This window comes from Fistularia commersonii, chromosome 4 (genome assembly GCF_037954325.1).
Source record: "Fistularia commersonii isolate RoL2024-O1a breed Wild chromosome 4, RoL_Fcom_v1.0, whole genome shotgun sequence".
Lineage (NCBI taxonomy): Eukaryota > Metazoa > Chordata > Actinopteri > Syngnathiformes > Fistulariidae > Fistularia > Fistularia commersonii.
This window is the reverse complement of record NC_141287.1, coordinates 18568501-18587739: the sequence shown is the minus strand read 5'-3', so window position 1 is coordinate 18587739 and position 19239 is coordinate 18568501. Positions and strand designations below refer to the sequence as shown.

Sequence of the window (19239 nt, the reverse complement as noted above, 5' to 3'; positions counted from 1 at the left end):
GCGATTGACTGGCGATCAGTCCAGGGTGTCCCCCACCTATCGCCCGAAGATGGATGGATGGATGGATGGCATTAAAATCCTCAATTATTGCCAAAGTGCCGTCGCATTCTGGATGAATGGAGCCCTGAGAACTAGAGGGCAGTGCAACTACATCGACCCTGATTTACTCCTGAAATGGAAGGACAGTGTTCAACAGTACTTCTGCTGTGAATGCCATACTGAGGAATAAATGGCAACCGAGGCCACAAACTCTTGTTTACTGCTTTGATACAACGGGACCTCCATCCCTCCAGCGTTGCCCTCAGACAGAACACAGTTCTGAGACCCCTCTTCGCTTGGCTTCCCTTTCAGACCGGCGCCCATGCAGAGCTGAAAAAAGCCGCCTCCGTGGCGATGGACAGACGCGACCATCATTCAAATCCAGACGTATTCGGCCATTAAATAGGAAAAGATATTCCTGTGAGGCGTTAATCGTGTTGTTATCGGGTGCAAAAAGTGACAGAAGGGAGAGGAGAAGGAGAAGTTTGCTTTTTTTCCCCTCAGTGCGCTAATGACAGCGTGATGCCGTCACGTGACTGCCGGTTTCTTCTGTCCCCTCGATGCCGATGTCAAGTAGATGGGGGGTCTGTGATCGACCATCTGTCGCGCTCAAGCCGACGGACACCTTCTGATGCGTATTTGTCTTTAAGATTTTTTTTTTTTTTTAAAAAGACTGCACCATAAAAGCATTTAAGAAAAAACACAAAACCGCTTGCCGTCGACAGCCTGTCGGCGTCTGAGTCTGTCACAGGAGAATGCCAGAAATAATGCTGATTTGAGACCCCCCCTCCCCCTCAGCTTTTTCGACAAATTGCTTATTTTTTAACTTCCAAAACATTCGAATCAACTTTTCCCACACGAAAACGAGAGTGAATAGCAAACCTACTGCATCCTGTTACCGGCTTTTCATACGTTCCCAACCACCGAAAAGAGGTCGCCCACTGGTTGAATCACTCCCAAATAATGAGTAAAAGCTCTTGCATCTTGCTCTTTTTGATGAATTTACTGCAGGATTGGGTGATGTAACCGCCAAACCCCTGATAAATGTAGCTGCACCCCGTGCGTCCGTGTGTGTGTGTGTGTGTGTGTGCAAGAAGCCCTGGTGCTCTGGCCGCGGTGATGGATGAGCTAAAATCTCATGTTAGCGGTCGGTTCCCTGCACAGGTCTTTATTTTGGGCCCTCGTACTCGTTCTCTCTTCATCTTCAATAAAGGTCACCGTGGTTCTGCTTCAGCCCCCCCACAGAGGGGCTCGCAAGGAAAGAAACGCATCAGTGAGATAATTCGGGATCCGGATGCTGATTCATCATGGAAACTTCTAATACAAACCTTCTCCAACAATCATCTCTGCAGAATGTCACATTATGCAATGTTGGTAAAAGGAACATTCACTAGATCAGGGATGCAAACTAATTTTCACTAACAGTATAAGTGCAACTGAATGTAATGTAAAAAAAGAAAATGTAACTACTCCTTAATGTTAAATAACTCTGAATTTATTACTCATTCAAATCCAAAATGTTACGTATGCATTCCCATCTTTCTTGAAACAGCCCTCCATCTGCATCAACTGCCTGGACATTTTGGGATTATTTGTATTTCTCAATTACACTTGTTGAAAATGGCATTGATGTGGATCCACTGCAATCTAATGGCGGGACGGCTTCATTTCATGGGTAACGTGATCGGCATGAATTGAGGAAAATTATGTTTATGGCTGCTTCATCACGCAGGGAGGCATTTTTAAGACCATTGTGCAGAATTTGGTGGATTCTGACTGACACCAGTTTTTTTTTTTTTTTTTTTTTTTTTCCAGCTGATAGTGGTGTTAGGAGGTCATAAATCCATGATATATACAACATTATTTATATTTCTGATGGATTTCATTAGAGATTATCTAATATCAGAAAGATGTCATTTTTTTAAAGGAAAAGCAAGAAAGAATAAAAATAGAAAATAAGATAACAAAATGAAAATAAAATATAAAATGAATAAGAGAGAAAAGGAGAATTAGAAATGAAAATATTGAAAAAGTTAAGAAGAAAAAAGAAAAAAAATGGATTCATGTAAAAAAGAAAAGAAAAAGGAAAAACTGATAAATTTGAAAAAGTTACAAAAAAAGAAAGGAAAGGAAAAATAGTGAAGATGCTCAGCCAAGATTTGACAGTGATGTCAATTTATAAAAAAGTGTCGATTTTAGTTGACAATGAATTTCGGGTTTATTGATCGAGCTCCAGAATCTGCGGTAACCCCAGTATTTGATGTTCAGGAAACAATAAATATGCTTCTTTTCCAAATAGATACGGAAACAAGATTTGGCCTTCAGGATCTTTAACATGTGAACCCCCGATTTTACATGATATGTTTTCATCAAACACCTCAATACACAGATTTATTATCTGGCACGAGACGCATCAGAGCCTAAAAACATCATTGATTGCGCTCAGATTTCCTTGTGTTGGCCAACGGTTGATGAAAACACTGTTGTTTACAGTGGGGCAAAAAAGTATTTAGTCAGACGCCAATTGTGCAAGTTCTCCCACTTAAAAAGATGAGAGAGGCCTGTAATTTTCATCAATCAGTTTAAAAATCACATTGTCTGATCTTTAAAGAATTGATTTGCAAATTATGGCAGAAAATAAGTATTTGGTCAATAACAAAAAGGGAATACTTTGTTATGTGCCAAGGATGGGCAAACTACGGCCCGCGGGCCACATCCGGCCCATTGGTCTTTTTTATCCGGCCCGCCAAAGATTGGTAAAGAATTCATACTTGATGACTGAATGATTGGATGAATGAATGTGGGAGCTCAGACAGGAGATTATTTCTGAGCTACTTGAGAATTTTCCTGTGCTGGATGACAGATTAAGCTTTGTGATTTAGCCTTCACTGTGGACATACTGACACACATGAGTTGGATGTGAAGCTACAAGGGAAAAACCGGTTAGTGTATGAAATGCGAGCAAACATCGGAGCCTTCAAAACCAAGCTGGTTTTATTTCCAAAGCAAATGTCAGACAATTTTCAGACAAATGTCAGAGGAGTCTGATATGTACCGTTATCAAATCCGTGTTTTTTTAATTTTTTTATATGTATTGTATTTTGTGCTTACCCAACCTGTCTGTCAAACTTTAAAAGTCAATGTGGCCCCTGAGCCAAAAAGTTTGCCCATCCCCGTTAGATACCCTTTGTTGGGAATGACAGAGGTCAAACATTTTCTGTAAGTCTTCACAAGGTTTTCACACACTGTTGCTGGTATTTTGGCCCAAATCCTCCATGCAGATCTCTTCTAGAGCGGTGAAATTTTGGGGCTGTCGCTGGGCAACACGGATTTTCAATTTTCTATGGGGTTGAGATCTGGAGACCGGCTAGGCCACTCCAGGACCTTGAAATGCTTCTTACGAAGCCACTCCTTCTTTGCCCGGGCGCTGTGTTTGGGATCATTGTCATGCTTAAAGACCCGGCCACGTTTCATCTTCAATGCCCTCGCTGACGGATGGCGGTTTTCATTCACAATCTCAGGATGCATGGCCCCGTTCATTCTTTCCTTTACACGGATCAGTCATCCTGGTCCCTGTGTGGATAAACAGCCTCAAAGCATGACGTTTCCTCCCCCATGCTTCACACTAGGTATGCTGTTACTTGTATGCAACTTCGCTTTTTTTTTTCTCCTCCAAACATGAGTTTTTCCCCAAAAAGCTCTATTTTGGTTTCATCTGACGATAGGACATTCTCCCAGTCCTCTTCTGGATCATCCAAATGCTCTCTGGCAAACTTCAGATGGGCCTGGACATGTAGGGTAACACATCTGGCACTGCAGCATTTGAGTCCCTGGCGTGTTGGTGTGTTACTGGTGGTAGCCTTTGTTACTTTGGTCCAAGCTTTCTGCAGGTCATTTACTCGGTGTGCTTCTGGGATTTTTGCTCACCGTTCTTGCGATCATTTGTACCCCACGGGGTGAGATCTTGCGTGGAGCCCCAGATCGAGGGAGATTATCAATGATCTTGTATGTCTTCCATTTTCTAATAATTGCTCCTACAGTTGATTTCTTCACACCAAGCTGCTTTCGTAATGCAGATACAGTCTTCCCAGCCTGGTGCAGGTCTACGATTTTGTTTCTGGTGTCCTTTGACAGCTCTTTGGTCTTGGCCTGAGCTTGGAGTGTGACTGTCTGAGGTTGTGGACAGGTGTCTTTTATACTGATAACCAGTTCAAACATTAATAAAGGTAACATGTGGAGGACAGAGGAGCCACTTAAAGAAGTTGCAGGTCTGAGAGACAGAAATCTTGCTTGTTTGTAGGTGACTAAATATTTATTTTACAGAGGTATTCACCAATTCATTCACTAAAAATCCTAATGTCCTGGATTAATTTCCCCCCATTCTGTCTCTTATAGTTGAAGTGTACCTAAGATGAAAATTTCAGGCCTCTTTCATCTTTTTCAGAACTTGCACAATTGGTGACTGACTAAATACTTTTTTGCCCCACTATAAATTCTGAATACATGATGTTTTTGAACAAGGTCAAGGGTCTTGGTCTTGCAAGTGCACTTGCTCACTCAGTGATAGATCGACTCTGGTTTCCCCAACAGTTTTGGACGGCACCGTTACTTTTCAGTGTCTGGCAGTGCTCTGGTGTCTCGTCGCTGCATTGGTTAGGCAAGTCAAATTGACAAACCCAGTGTGATTCCAAACACCGTGTCGATCGGTAGCAAATAACAAGCACTCCCGTCAATACAATTTGCAGTGTTCCTCGGAGCCTGTGAGCCAGGGGTACTGCTCATAGTTAGCGGACTGAAAGCGACGGACAAATCCTTTACCTTGCTGTAACAGGCCTGCAAGCTTCGGAATGCCTCGACCTTTCTTAAGGATGTAAAGCTTTACTTGAAAAGCCCATCTTGAAAATGGCTGTGACGATAATTCTGCAACCACATCGATTTATTTTCCTCCTCCTGCCATCACGGGTTGAAAAATTAACTTTTATATCAACACAACTATATTTGTGTTTGTGCAGCTTGCTACAAGTGCAGCCTGCTAGCTCTGGCTAGTACACTCTGACTGTCCAATTAAAGGGCTTGTGACATGCTGATGTTACCGTGCCCTTCTAGAAGGCCTTGGTATCGTAACTCAAAATCTGATTGGTTGAAGCAATATTTTCATTGATACTTATTTTTGCTCGAGCGCCTGTAAATTTGATTCCGTCGGCCTCCGGGCAGATTTCTTTGACTTTGACCCTGCCTGGCAACAAATAATGGCCGAAATGTGATTGGTTAAATGCTTTAATATGAAAATACATGTCTGGAAGCAGCACAGCTAAGGGAAAAAAGCTATGACAGGAAGAAGGCAGACCAATTGGCATTCAGACTGTGATGCAGATATATTTTAGGCCATCAGAGAAGGCCTTGCAGGCCCTGATGGCCCACCACTGTTGGAGACCCAGATTTGTGAATGAGAGCTCGGATAGCTGCGTGTTTCTGTATGAGGCCGGGGTGAACCCTGTACCTCGCCCAATGATAGGCTTTATCAGCATAAATCATCTGATTTATGATTATTAATCAGTGTGACTGCATGTGGATTGGTATCTACCGTGCTCCTTCATCCAAATCAGTGCAGTGTCAACAGTCTTGGAAAACAGGGGAGGGTGATTATACACTATTGATGATTTTCTCACACTTAAAATTCAATCTGAAATGCTATACACCGGACCTTTAAGTGAAGCATTCATCGTATCGACCGGACAAAAGGATAAACGAATGATCCATCCTCCTATGGGAGGCGGAGGAATATGAATACCGCATACCGACTATTATTTGAAACATTTATCGGCCCGTTTTATTTTATTAGTATTCTTTTTTTGTCTTCCTTCATGGCTTAGTTACAGCCGTCAAGCGCCGTTGACACTTCTCTCATTTAGCCTCAATCCACTCGGAGGAACGTTTTGACAGTACAAGCTCTGCCCGGACCTAGATTTGAATAAGCCATTTGTGTTTACAACATGAGCCAGCACTCCCGCAAATACTGAAAGAGAAAGAGAGAGAGAGAGAGAGGGGAAAAAAAAAAAAAAAGAAAGGAAAAAAAAAAGGGCAGAATTTTCCAAGCACAATGAGCACGCTTGACAGTGTTATCAGTAGTGTGCTTCTATATTGACTCTGTAATGTATAAGCAGTATGGTACAACATCAAGGCGAGAACGTGTCTTCGGGCTCATATTAGAGGTTGCATTGAAGCAGTCAGTTACCCGCTTTGATCTGCACTTTGGAAAGGATTGCCTGCCTGAATCCTTATCAGAGGGCGCTGCGGAAAATGACAGATTTTGTACCCCAACATCCTCCCCCCCCCCCCCCCTCCAAAAAAAAAAAAAAAAAGGGGGGGGGAGAAAAAAAGAAAATGTTTGTTGTTCAGTGTGTAACTGCATCTGGTTTGTTTGCGATGAAGCCCTTTTTTTTTTTTTTTATCCCGCCATTCACGTTAATACAGTCATCTTCCCAGCTACTGAGACTCGACACTCTGGCTTGTCAGTCTGATTGGTTTGTAAAACAACGCGCTGGGGACTAATTACTAGTTAATAAACCGTCGCTGTTAACTTGACAGACAGTGACAAAAGGCTCGGCCTCCAGACGTCAGACGACGTGCGCGCTCGGACCCGTTCCGGCCTTGGTGTCACGCGCAGACCCGCCTCCTGTCAGGACTTGAGAAGTGTTGGCTTTATTATAGATGGCCTCCGTAAATGCTGCTGACAGAGGTATAACTAGTACCCATAACTTTTTGCTCCCGGTGGCAGATGCTCGCTGCCAGACGGCGGAAGAGCTGTTATCATTTGTCACTTTTTTTTTCCACGGCTGCCACAGACCTGGACCCTGACCAGCTTGTCCTCCTTCCAAAAACCTCTCACAGAACATACTTCCCACAACACTTTGGCTGCCAGCTGACATTTGCCAGCCGACTCGAGTAATGATCCCGGAAATCTTGGGTGTCCGGCGGTGATAGGATGCATTTCATGAAATGTAATGCTGATTTCCCCTCATGGGCTTTTTTTTTTTTTTTGTTTGTTTGTTTCCTTCCTTCCTGTTGTTTCAGAAATCCCTCGCCCACGTTACGAAATCCAGATCTGTGGTGCAGAAGTTTCATCCATTTCATCGGCCAGTAAGTGTCCCCCAAAATGAAAAATACACTTAATATTCATAAGTTGACCTCCATTGGTCCCAATAATGATATTATGCAATGAAAAAAAAACACTGGCTATAGAAGAATCCGTTCTGATTGCTTTATTTTGCTGCTTCAGTCAGTAAACATTGAGCAGAGGTATATCTTGGGGATTCTAAACAAGGAATTACATGTATGATGTTTATCAACATAATGCGATTTTATCGTGAAACATACTAAGATAAGAAGTTGTTACTAATGTCCGACACACTGTTTGAAACAGACATATTACATATTCATATCATGCGATGCAATTCCCCCACTATGAATCTACTACAACTATTAGATTCCTTATAAATAAACAAAATTAATCAATATTTTTCAACCAGCCAAATAATACATGAATATAATATTATACTGTCTGCTTAATGAGTATGTTTTTCAAGTATATTTGTGCATTCTTTTTGGACTTTTACACTAATAATATGTACAATAGAGGTACAGTTCCACTTTAATTTAGTAAAGGGGTTTTACATTACATGAAAGTTAAAACCACAAAGTTCCTATTTCTTTAATACATCTGTTTGTAGTGTTAAAAAAAAAAAAAAAATGAACACCAATTTCGTCTGGACCGGCTAACAAAACAAATGTGGGCCTTTGCCAGTGAGCGGCGACGTGCATGTAAACACGGAGGACACTGAAATTGATATTTTATAGGCAGATTCTATCAACCCCCAGTGTCTTCCTGTTCTTTGGCTTTCATTTGTGTAAATCTGCCACAAGGGAACAAACTAATTCACCTGAGTTATCAGCTCCATCTGAGGCCCGGATAACTTATCATTTCCTCCACTGTGCAAAGCTAATAATGTCACCGCTTCAAATGGTTGCTCAGAATATATAACCTTAATATCTAGAGAACAGGGGGGCCCGTGAGCTCGGCCCCGTAATGAGAAAATAAAATTCTATTTGTTTTGAGAATTAGCTTTGCGGGCATGGTTTCTGGCTAACATTTATGTTGGCATTCAAGGAGGTTTGCATTAAAATGCAATAATGAAACAACAAACAAATAGTCCGTCTGCCTTGAAGACCCCGTTTGCTTCTTCCGTCGTACATTAGTTATTGATTAGTCTGCGCCGACTCCGGGAGAATTACCTTTCCAGCCAGCTCGGGCGCACGGAGCCGATGCTAGTTTTCCGAACGTTCTACTCGATGTGAGCGCTCACCTTGAATAAATTCAGGATTTTTGCCCCGTAATCAGAGTTAATTGATCGTACGATATCGTGACGGCATCGGCCTCCCGAAATACAGAGGCCGGACAATGTTATCGAGTTTTGCAGGCCGTTTGCGAGGGCTTTCACAGCTCTGCCGTGTACGGGTTCGTGCATACGTGCATAAATCCATCGCCGTTGTCTACACGTGCGCGACCCGAGTGTTGACTCCTTTGACAAAGTAGCCCGTCGTACTGATCCCTGCCGGCGAAGCCTCGCTAATAGCAGCAACCTCTGCTTAATGTCCTGACGCTAATGAATTAATGGAATTAACTTTCAAAGCTGAACAAACTGATAAAAGCAACCGAATTTCAGTGTAAATGAGGTGCTGGGAATTAGATTGGTGTTTTTCTCCTATCTTTCCTTTGCCTGCCATTATCGTCGGCGCGGCGTTTATGCGCGCATTCAGACGCTCCGGGTCTTAAGCCAACAAGTTAATGCAAAGCACAAATGTGGATTCCAGATGAATGCATTCCTGACTTCACGTGGGGATTTTGACTCTTTGTGTTTAATTGCTTTTAGATTTTTTTTTTTTTTTTTTTTATAAACGTCCGTCAATATATCAAAACCACGCTGACAAAATCTTACGTTTCGAACTGGGGATGTCTGGATTCAATATGTCGAGGATGTTTGCGTCAGCGGGTCGAACCCAGGCTGAACTGTGGCCTGTCTCATAAAGTGATATCAGCTATTTGCAAACACTGCGCGGCGCAGATAGGGCACTTGTTTGGACTCCGGGCCATGGTGACAGCGACCACGTGGGACTCGGACTCTGACTTTTAAGGAGCTCTCCACCAGTTCTCCTGGACCTCTGACCCCCCCAGTACCATTTCTGTCATGTTCAGGTGATTTCTCAGCATTCTTTTAGCTAGTGATAATCATATTGCATGTATGTTTGTTTACGCGAAGGGGGTTTCTTTAACATTTGATCGGAATGGGATCATTCTCTTACTTTTGTGCTTTTGTAAGGTGTCTGATAAAGGATTTTGAGTCCCGTCCGTCTGTGACCCACCTCCTGGAGCATCCCTTCATCAAGCAGGCCCACGGGAAGGAAGTGACCCTCCGGGAGCAGCTGTCCGCTCTGATCCAGGAGCAGCAAGAACTGGGCTTCACAACCAAAACCAAGTAAGGCGTGTTTTTTGTTTTGTTCTTTATTTTTCCCGCAATATGAAAAATCTCTCGGGCATGTTTAAGGTGTTTGGCACGGCTCCTGTTTCGTCGCCGGAGCCCAACGCCGTGTTAGCCTTTGTGTCCAGTAGGGGGCAGAATGTCCTCTTTTTGAAATCACACACACTGACACGATGATTAGGCCCAGTAATGGCCGTCACACAATGTGTGTAAGGAGAAGTTAGAAGGGTGTGACTAATCCGGAAGGAGTCATAAACCGTAGTTTGATAAATAGCGGACGGATCATATCCCCGACCCACGTGATGAAATTGAATGATCGAGATTAAACAATGATTTAATTACGTCCAATATGCTTTGTATGTTTTTTTTTTTTTATTTTTTTTTTAGGCCAACTAATTAGGTTAATGATGAACGCCCTGCACGAGGATTTAAAAAGCATTTAGCCTGGTTTACAAGTTAGTTCTGTGCAAGTCCCGTTGGTTTCGGGAAGAGGCCGGGATTTCATCCTATTATGCAGAGGAATACTTTGCTCTTGCAGGGATGCAGCGGATGAAGGCAGGAAGCCCACCCCCCCCCCCCCCCCTTCAGCCCCCTCCCCGTCTTTTTTTTTTTTTTTCCTGGAAAAATCCTCACATTTTCATCAGGAAGGAGTTCACCGAACCTGCCCTTGACTGAGAGTCTTGATGGTGTGCCAGCTCTGTTTACTCCTGAGAGCACGCAGAGTCGCTGCCTGAGCCTGATCCCAAATTCCTGTCCTCAGTGAAAGTGGATAATGGGATTAGGAGCTTGTAGGGCGAGAACGGGGCTCGCCTGCTTTAGTCTCCCATGCCACAGATCAGCGCACAATGACTCCAGATAAGAATGAAGACATAGAAAACTTAAAAGTAGCTGCTGTAGGTGGAAAAAGTGTGATTTACTTCAAAGCGGGAGAGAGGTAGAGACGAGCGGTTCTCCTCGGAGGGAGGACGAGTAGTCACTTTATTGGAACCGCATTGAGCATGTAACTCTGTTTTTGTGTGTGTGTGTGTGTGTGTTATTGCATTTACACTATGTTCACAGTATAGGATGAACATGAAGGTAGTGGAGGGAATAAGTCCCAGCCGGAAGTTTCAATGTGTGGTAAGAGAAGCTATATCATGACGTAATTGATCCCAGTTTGAGTCCGAGGCCCCGAAAATCTGCCACCTTATGTCTATAAATCCTCCACCCTGCCGTGACCACGGTGACAAATCATCTCCTTAACATCAAAATTAAAGTCCAGTGAGGTCGTTGTGTTTGTTTTTGATTTTTTTTTTTTTTTTTACCTTTAAATACAGCTAATTGTTTTTATGAACAGAAAATCAAACACTGTGTTAACAACCGTTGGCTTGAGATAGGGGTCCGGAAAAAAAAAAAAAAAATCTGCACCCTAATCACGCCGTTACATTGCATTTGCATTCAGGAGTGCTTCCACAATTGTCCGTGGAAAGTTGGGGGGTGGGGTCTGATGTGTTTTTTCTCAAAAACATTTGAAGACCTATTTCTTGGAAATATATTAATAAGTAATTTTTTTCTTTAAAAGAGCCAATCACAGCATGAAGCCGAACAAGTTGAGACTTCAATCGGGGACCTCGTACCTCCGTTGTGTGAATAAGCCTCCGTCTCCTCAATTCCTTCAAAGAAAAATATCCAAAAAGTAAAAATTTGAAGCGGCGCCTGTTCATTAAAAGTGGACGGGTTGCTTGTAATACTCAACTTGCCTCCCACAAAGCAGCTTAATGAAACCCCTCCCCGACGCCGAGGAGTAAATAATCCCTGCCGCTGTCGATATGGTCTCAACTGTCATCGACGAGACAAACGCTTAAAAACTTAATGCTTCCCTCCTGTCAGAAAAGGTTGTTGCAAAGTGCTTCAATGGGCTGTCAGACAGCAGGAGCGAGCCGGTTGTTGACTAAATGAAATTTAAACACTATGTGAATCCCGAGTGATGTCTGTTCACCGCTTGTGTTTGAACAGCAAAGATTTCCCCATTTTGGCAGCGTTTTTTCGAGATCCTAGAAAAGGACGTAAAGTGAAGGTGATTCGGAAATGGATGGACGTTATCGTTTTTTACCGAAAGCTTGTGTTTTTTGTTTTTTTTTTTTTTTTTTTTCGGAGGTGGCCCCGGTGGGCCCGTGCTGCGCCGCCGCCGCCAGACCTGCTGGCTTTCCTCCTCTGAAAGGTGCTGTCCAGGGTGCTGGCGCTGGAAGAGGAGATAACCGTGGTGTTGGGAGGCGGGGAAGGGAGCAAAGTTGACAGGAAGTTTAGCGATGAAGACGTCTTTGTGACTGTGGTCGACCGAGGTGACATCGCTGAGGAGCTCATTTAATTTGGATGTGCGATAACGCGCCCCTTCCGCCACCTGATATGGCAAGAGTACATGTTAAGCAGATGATCTCGGCACGGGGATACACATTCACTGAGAGCCATAAACCTCAGAACAGAATGAAACTCTCATCTGAGAAACTAAACATTTCTCTTTGGACAACACCAGCCTTTTTTTTGTCACGTTCTGCACGGAGGACAGCCCACTTCAGAGGTCATAGTTCACAGAATAGAATAGAATCTTTAATTTTTTATGTATTTCTCATTGCTAATAATACTTACTACTACTATTACTACTCCTACTACTACTACTACTGATAATAATAATAATAATAATAATAATTTATCATTATCAATATTATCAGTATTATTGTCATTATTATTATTATTATCCGGATTATTATTTTATTTTTATTGTATTATTATTAGTCGTAAATCATTTATTTTTAACGTACTTTATATACTGAAATCAGAACCAGAAATTCTTTAATTGCTGAGTGGTTTTCAAATACAAGGAATTGTGAGTGGTTTTTGTCGATTAGAAAAAGACAGATAAACGCAATATTTTAATTGGTCTTTATATCCAATAATGGGTGGAAAGGGGAAAGACCCATATGCAATATATATACAACAAATGGATAAGATGGATGGGCAGTGAGATCAGGACGGAGAATTATTGTAAAAAGAGGAGCTTTGGCAGGAGAATGTGCTCTGCTGACTCCTCGCTCTATGAGTTGGTTCATTGTGATCCTCTCCAAAACGGGGTCAAAGGTCTCCAACAGCCCGGTCAGGGTTCGAGTGGAGAGCAGCTGGAGGTGGGCGAGGGGGTAAAAATATTTTTGTGAGTCAGTAATATTGATCCATGATCTATTCAAATGAAAACCCACTTCTGATCTTGGAAATGTGCCTTGTGTTAGTGTGTTAGCATGTTAGCACTGCTGCTATACAGCAAGTGGGTCCTTGGTTGGATTCTGGCCTTTCTGTGTGGAGTCTCCGGGTCTGCATGTTTTCTTCGCTTTCCTCTCGCAGTCCAAAAACATGCAGGAGTTTCATTGGGGACCTCAAAATTGCTGAAATGTGTGAATGAGAGCGAATAACTCTATGTCAAAATCTTCTTGTCATGGCCACAACAAGATTTTGTCAAGTATTCACCATGACCTGGATGACTGAGAACCTCCACAGGCATGTAGCTGTACGTCTTTATATGTGGCCCTGTGATTGGGTGAACCCAACCTGTCGGCCAATCACAGCTCAGATAGGTTCCACCCCCCTACAGCTGCCTCTGAGTGCAGAAAAACGGTACAGAAAATGAATGAAATGTTTGATGATCAAAACTTTGTCAGGTTTTACATGAAAATATTTCTTTCAACAAACAGAGGAATTGCAAGTACTGCTGAAGAAAAAGAACGAGTTTGTGTTTTACCAAAAATTTTAAAGATTTGGGATATTGTAGCTCGCACCCCTATTTGTCAATACAGTCATCCTGAATGAAAGCATTGCAACTTTTTCTTGCTATTAACCTACTTTTATAAACAGATTTACGTGCTGGATTTTGCAACTTTCGCATTCAGCACTTGTCCGCTTCTCTTGGCCGTGAGAGGGTTTCGACAGGGTTTGTAAAATAAAAGCTATGCTCCCTTCGGCCCCCCCGGGGTTCATTTTGAAGTGTGAGGTCGCAACGTTGATGAGGGGCTGTTTATTGGAGCCGCGTCCCCCCAGGAACACTTCGCACAAACCTCGGAAGTGTCTCTTCCTTTTATTCATCCAAACTAGTGTTTTTCACATTTGGCGGTCTCTTAATGGCTTTCTCAGGCATGTCCTTGCCTTCATACAGGCACGAACGGATCAATACCCATAAAACCCTCATAATAGAGAGCTGTCCTGATGATGATCTGGTAAACCTGGAGTTCTTGGATGAGGTGAGATTTAATGTGTTTATCTCATCTCGCATTGATCGGTACAATGTTCCCTCATGTAATGTGCATTTTTTTTTTCTCTTTCTCTTTCCTGAAGGAGACCATTATCCTCCATCTCCAGAAGCGGTATGATGAGCTGCAGGTTTACACTTATGTTGGTGATATCCTGATCGCACTCAACCCTTTCCAGAATCTCAGTATCTACTCCCCCCAGGTGGGTTATCGACCACTCTGGATATGATGAATGTTTTTGCTCACCGCTGCTGCCTCTTTTGTGTTCTTGATTATTTCAACCAAAACCCAAACTGATCGCGTCAGTGACAGCGGCGCTGGGGCCCGAGGCGCAAGCAGGAGTGCTAACATGCTAACATGCTAACACAAGCAGTGCTTTGCACTGCTAACACAAGCAGTGCTTTGCACATAAAATGCCTTTGCATTTACAAAATTTCATATAATAATATAATATGTGGCCCTGTGATCGGGTGAACCCCCCCACCCCCACCCCTTTTGGCCAATCGCAGCTGGAATAGGCTCCTGCTGCCCGAGTCCATGTTATAGAAAATGAATGCAATGTTTGATGATCAAAGTTTTGTCTTGTTTTCAGTGAAAATATTTCTTTCGACTAATAGAAGGATCACAAGCGCTGCAAAAGCAAAAGATGACCCCGAACGAGGCTGTGTTTGACCAAATATTTTCAAGATTTTTTATTTCAGCCCCTCCTCGTCCATCAACAAAGTCCTCTTGAATCAAAACACTGTAGCTCTCTGTTTAAAATGTTTTTCGCCGGTTATCTCAATGCCCTCCCAGTTTTCCAAGCTGTATCACGGCGCGAAGCGAGCCGACAACCCGCCGCACATCTTTGCGACCGCGGATGCGGCCTACCAGGGAATGGTGACTTTCTGCAAAGACCAGGTAAGCTTGTTCTGGAACGCCAAAGATGAGTCATTTTAACTCACCAAAGCTACCGATATATCTAAAGACTTTAAACAGATTTGGAAGACACTCTTGGAAAACTATCATCTCACACCTGCGCACGAGTTTTTGGACACAGCCTAGTCTCAGACTGAGATTTTACAAAGTCTGTGAATCTTACAAGGTCACAATTTACTAGACTTCAACTAGATTCTTTCAGCATTTTTTTTCCCAGCATGCAATTTTTTCAGAGCCTCTGCTATTTTGTTTTATGGCTTTTCCTTCTCTGCCCGGTTGTGATACGTTAGAGAGTTAACATCTTACAAGCCGGGCCGTTCTGGCCACAGCTGCACCAGCCACTCCAATTTCTGGACAGTTCATATTGATCGTGACGTCCTTCGCCGTTCCCGTTCATCCATATCGCCAACAAATACCCCTCCTCCCGTCAATACCGCTTTGGTGATTGTTTGCCCATCAGCCTTCTTGTCTCTGGTTTTGTTAGCGCTCATCTATTGGTTGTTGATTGTGTGACGTCACCGTAAAGACAGAAAGACTCGCGATAATATCAAATCTGTGGAGTTTCTCAGTCATCCGGGTCATGGAAATTTTCAAATTTCTAGTGAAGAAATTCAAGTCCAGTTACCAAGACAAGAAGATTTTGACGATAATATCAAACACATTTGATATTGTCGAAACCCCAAGACAAGGAAAAGACTTATCTGAAGCAGCTCAGATTATCACCTCAAACTTAACAATTGAGACGACTCCTAAAGTCCTAAAATGCCCTTCCGAATTTCAGCTTTTACTCTGCGATCGTGAAAATCTTCTGGTGTGAGCCCAGCGTTAAATAGACGGCAACCCAAAATGTGAAAGTCCAACGTGTGGGATCTGATCACCTGTAGTGGTGTACATGGTGTACAAAAAAAACCCAACAAAATGGCAGGAGGAGATTTGTAATCAGGCAGAAACCTTATTTCTGCCCAATAAACTGATACCATCGGTCCGTCTTTGCTGTCGTCTTTCTTCATCTCTACGTCCTGTGTGGTCTCTAAAGTCCCTCAGCGATGCCCAGAGCTGCGTTTGTTAGGATGAGCGAGCAGCCCCACGTACATTAAACGTAAACAAGACAAACGGAAAAAATAAACATAAACGCAGAGATGAAAACAGAACAGAACTCCCTCTGCTGGCTTATTTAGAGCGCTCATAGGTCCGTTATGAAAGAAGAAGCAGAAGAGCAAACACAAACACTGAGGCAGATGTAGATCAACACTGTGGGCTCATAAGGATTTTAAATCATTACAATTTTTTTTCCCATTACTGATACTGTAGTTATGAATCCGGGACTGTTAGTTACTGCAAACCGATTCCTGTAGGTCCTGCATATCGTTCATTCTGTTCATTCCAGTTATCCTGCTGTGATATTGCAACGTATTACATTTATTTGATTTTTTTTTTTTCCCCTTTTTTTAGTGCATCATTATCAGCGGAGAGAGCGGCGCGGGGAAGACGGAGAGCGCTCATTTGATTGTTCAACATCTCACGTTCTTGGGAAAGGTAAAGCAGCTGCGCGGTCCCCGACCCCGGTCGGTGTTAGAGTCTTAAACGGGAATCTTTTAAAACTCAAAAATCCCCCGTCGTCGCATCCAGGCAAACAATCGGACGCTGCGGGAGAAGATCTTGCAGGTGAACCCGCTGGTCGAAGCTTTTGGAAATGCCTGCACGGTCATCAACGACAATTCCAGCCGCTTCGGTAAATACCTGGAGATGAAGTTCACCCCGACGGGAGCGGTCATCGGGGCCAAGATCTCGGAGTACCTGCTGGAAAAGTCGAGGGTCATCAAACAGGCTCTGTAAGTGTTTCTCGGACGCTTTCTCGTCGCGGAAGTCCTTCTCGCTCATGGGATTTCTCTTCTCTTACAGTGGAGAGAAGAATTTCCACATATTTTATTATATCTACGCTGGACTTTACCACCAGGAGAAACTGAAGACTTACCGTTTGCCAGACAAGACGCCTCCCAGGTTGGTGCTGTCGATCGCAACGGAGATAAAAAGGGATTTCTCAGGCATAATAATGTCACATATTTTGACCATTTTAAGTACCAGCATGCAGTTTAGTTTTTATTTTATTTCTTTTTGTATTTACATCTGCAGGTACATTTATAGTCAACACTGCAAAGTGGTTCAAGAGATCGTCTCCAGCAAACTCTACAAGGAGCAGTTTGACGCGATCCAGGAATGCTTCCGAAACATCGGCTTCACAGAAGAGGTACTCTGACTTTAGATGCCTTATTGTAGCGAAACATCTGTGGAGCACCGTTTAATACGCCATTGTTTTTTTTCCCTTTTCATTTCAGGAGGTCATCTCTATATACCGAATTCTGTCGGCCATCTTGAACACGGGGAACATTGAATTTGCCGCCATCACATCCCAGCATCAGACTGATAAGAGTGAAGTGCCTAATTCAGAGGCCATTGAAAACGGTGAGCTAAGTTGGCTGATATTTTTGTTCTTTCGTTCCACCAGAGCTGCGTTCAGAAATAACATATCTGGTAGATATTACCAAAATGAAATTTCAATTGCTATTTTCCATCACACCAAGTTGGCAGTCTCCCCCTCCATGCTACACCCAGTTGGCAAAATCGTAGAGACGCCTGCTCCTCTCAGCACGATCCCCTCCACGCTGTCCAGTGCACGGCTTGTTTTCGACAAAAACACACATTTCACCATGTATCTGACACAATGGTGTTTTTTTTTAGGCTTGAAATTAGTAGGAATTGTTGTCTGATGACACTGTCCATGCAGGGCAGGTCTGGATCACACTCTTCTAGATGCTTTACAGGTGTTCAGCGTTCCTCCATGAGCAAGCATTTAATATTCAACGTGTTTATTGTTATGCGTCCCGTTCTGGAAACAATGTTTTCCTGTACAATTCAATTCTTATTTTGCTGTCCACAGTGAACACAGATAGATAGCAAAAAAAAAGAAAACAAAAACAATAAATATTTAGCATAGTGTTGCAACAAGATGAAAACAGCGCGAAACACTTGATGGTGGCGGTGAGGAGACACCGCCTTTCTTTCCAGGGCAGAAACCTTGAACAGATCTCGGCCTCGATGTGAGCGGCCTTCCGCCTCGACCGGTTGGAGCAGAAAGAAAGCGAGAGAGAGGGACGGAACGATAGAAAAGAAGAGTGTGACGGAGTGGAGGTGGTTTGGAGGGTTGGGAGGGACAGGCATGTATGAGCTCATGCTAATAATAACAGTAGCGCTAACGGCTACGTGGCAAAACCTGACATCGTAAACCAAGGGGTGTCAAACTCATTTTAGCTCAGGGGCAACACGGGGGAAAATCCTACTATTTTCTATTACTGTTATTTTTTTGCTTGAAACTCTGGCACAACAATTTCCTTCAGGATAAATAAAGTTGTTCTCATCTCATCTCAATCTATTCTAAGTTGGGCTGGATCGGTAAAATCATGACATATGAAGTACTGTTACGTACCTATTGTTCAATTCACTCCTCAAACCTGGTATTTTTTAACTTTGCAATCCGGATTAAACCTGTTCACGGGCCTTGAGTTTGACACCCCTGTCGTTAACAATAGCTTTAATATGCAAACAATTAATGTTAACTAAGAGATGATATCTCTTTATCAGGACATTGTGGTAAAAAGAAGGAGTTTCCCATTGGAGGGGAAAAACTGTCATTTACACACCAATCGGAAAGAATCCGAGAAACCCCGCTGGAGATACCAGTTTGGGCTTTTTCAGCCAAAAAGCTCTCGCTTGCAGCGACTGACTCCCACATCGGCCCCCCCCTCCCCAGCCGCGTCTCTCCTCAGCATCGGCTCCGAGGAGCTCCAGGAGGCCCTGACGTCCCAGTGTGTGGTCACCAGAGGCGAAACCATCATCCGCACCAACACCGTCGACAAGGCGGCGGACGTGCGGGACGCCATGTCCAAGGCGTTGTACGGCCGCCTCTTCAGCTGGATCGTCAATCGCATCAACTCTCTGCTGCAGCCCGACATGAATATCTGGTGAGTGTGACACGCATGTGTGCAGACGTCCGCCGTCACCATCCACTTCTCATTTGTCTCCGATGACCTCTGTGGAAGCTCGGCGGAGGTAAACGCAAACACGCGGAGGAGAATATCAATGGGCGCGCACGAGACAAATAAAAGGAGAGCGAAAAGAAGTTTTAATAAATTTTTGATACGGAGATGCGTGCAGAGAAAATAATGTTGAGATGATTAAAAAGACTTCAGAGAGACTGCAAAGAGGCTCTTCATTGATCCAAAAGAATTCCTCATAAATATGAGCATCGACTGTCAAGGAGTCATCTTCAGAGATTTACTAAATCTGGAGCTCCTGTCTGCATTTCAGTCATCTCTGCGGTTTCCTTATTACCATTAATAGCTGGGTAGCTCTGGCTAAAGGTGACCTCTGCGTAAAATAAGGACTGCTCACGTCAAGCGGGAGCTCGGCACTGAATT

The 19239-nt window shown here is 43.4% G+C and overlaps 1 protein-coding gene across 3 annotated transcripts in view; it reads left to right on the top strand.

The window, feature by feature from the left end:
* myo3b (myosin IIIB) overlaps positions 1 to 19239 on the top strand; it is a 69928-nt gene that overhangs the window by 11246 nt on the left and 39443 nt on the right. For all 3 annotated transcript variants that reach the window (XM_086145775.1, XM_086145772.1, XM_086145774.1), the window contains 11 exons: positions 7114 to 7179; positions 9417 to 9572; positions 13753 to 13837; positions 13932 to 14048; positions 14642 to 14746; positions 16217 to 16300; positions 16394 to 16596; positions 16667 to 16765; positions 16898 to 17012; positions 17101 to 17227; positions 18573 to 18783. In XM_086145775.1, coding sequence (XP_086001901.1) covers positions 7114 to 7179; positions 9417 to 9572; positions 13753 to 13837; positions 13932 to 14048; positions 14642 to 14746; positions 16217 to 16300; positions 16394 to 16596; positions 16667 to 16765; positions 16898 to 17012; positions 17101 to 17227; positions 18573 to 18783 — 1368 coding nt within the window. The remainder of the gene's footprint in view (positions 1 to 7113; positions 7180 to 9416; positions 9573 to 13752; positions 13838 to 13931; positions 14049 to 14641; positions 14747 to 16216; positions 16301 to 16393; positions 16597 to 16666; positions 16766 to 16897; positions 17013 to 17100; positions 17228 to 18572; positions 18784 to 19239) is intronic.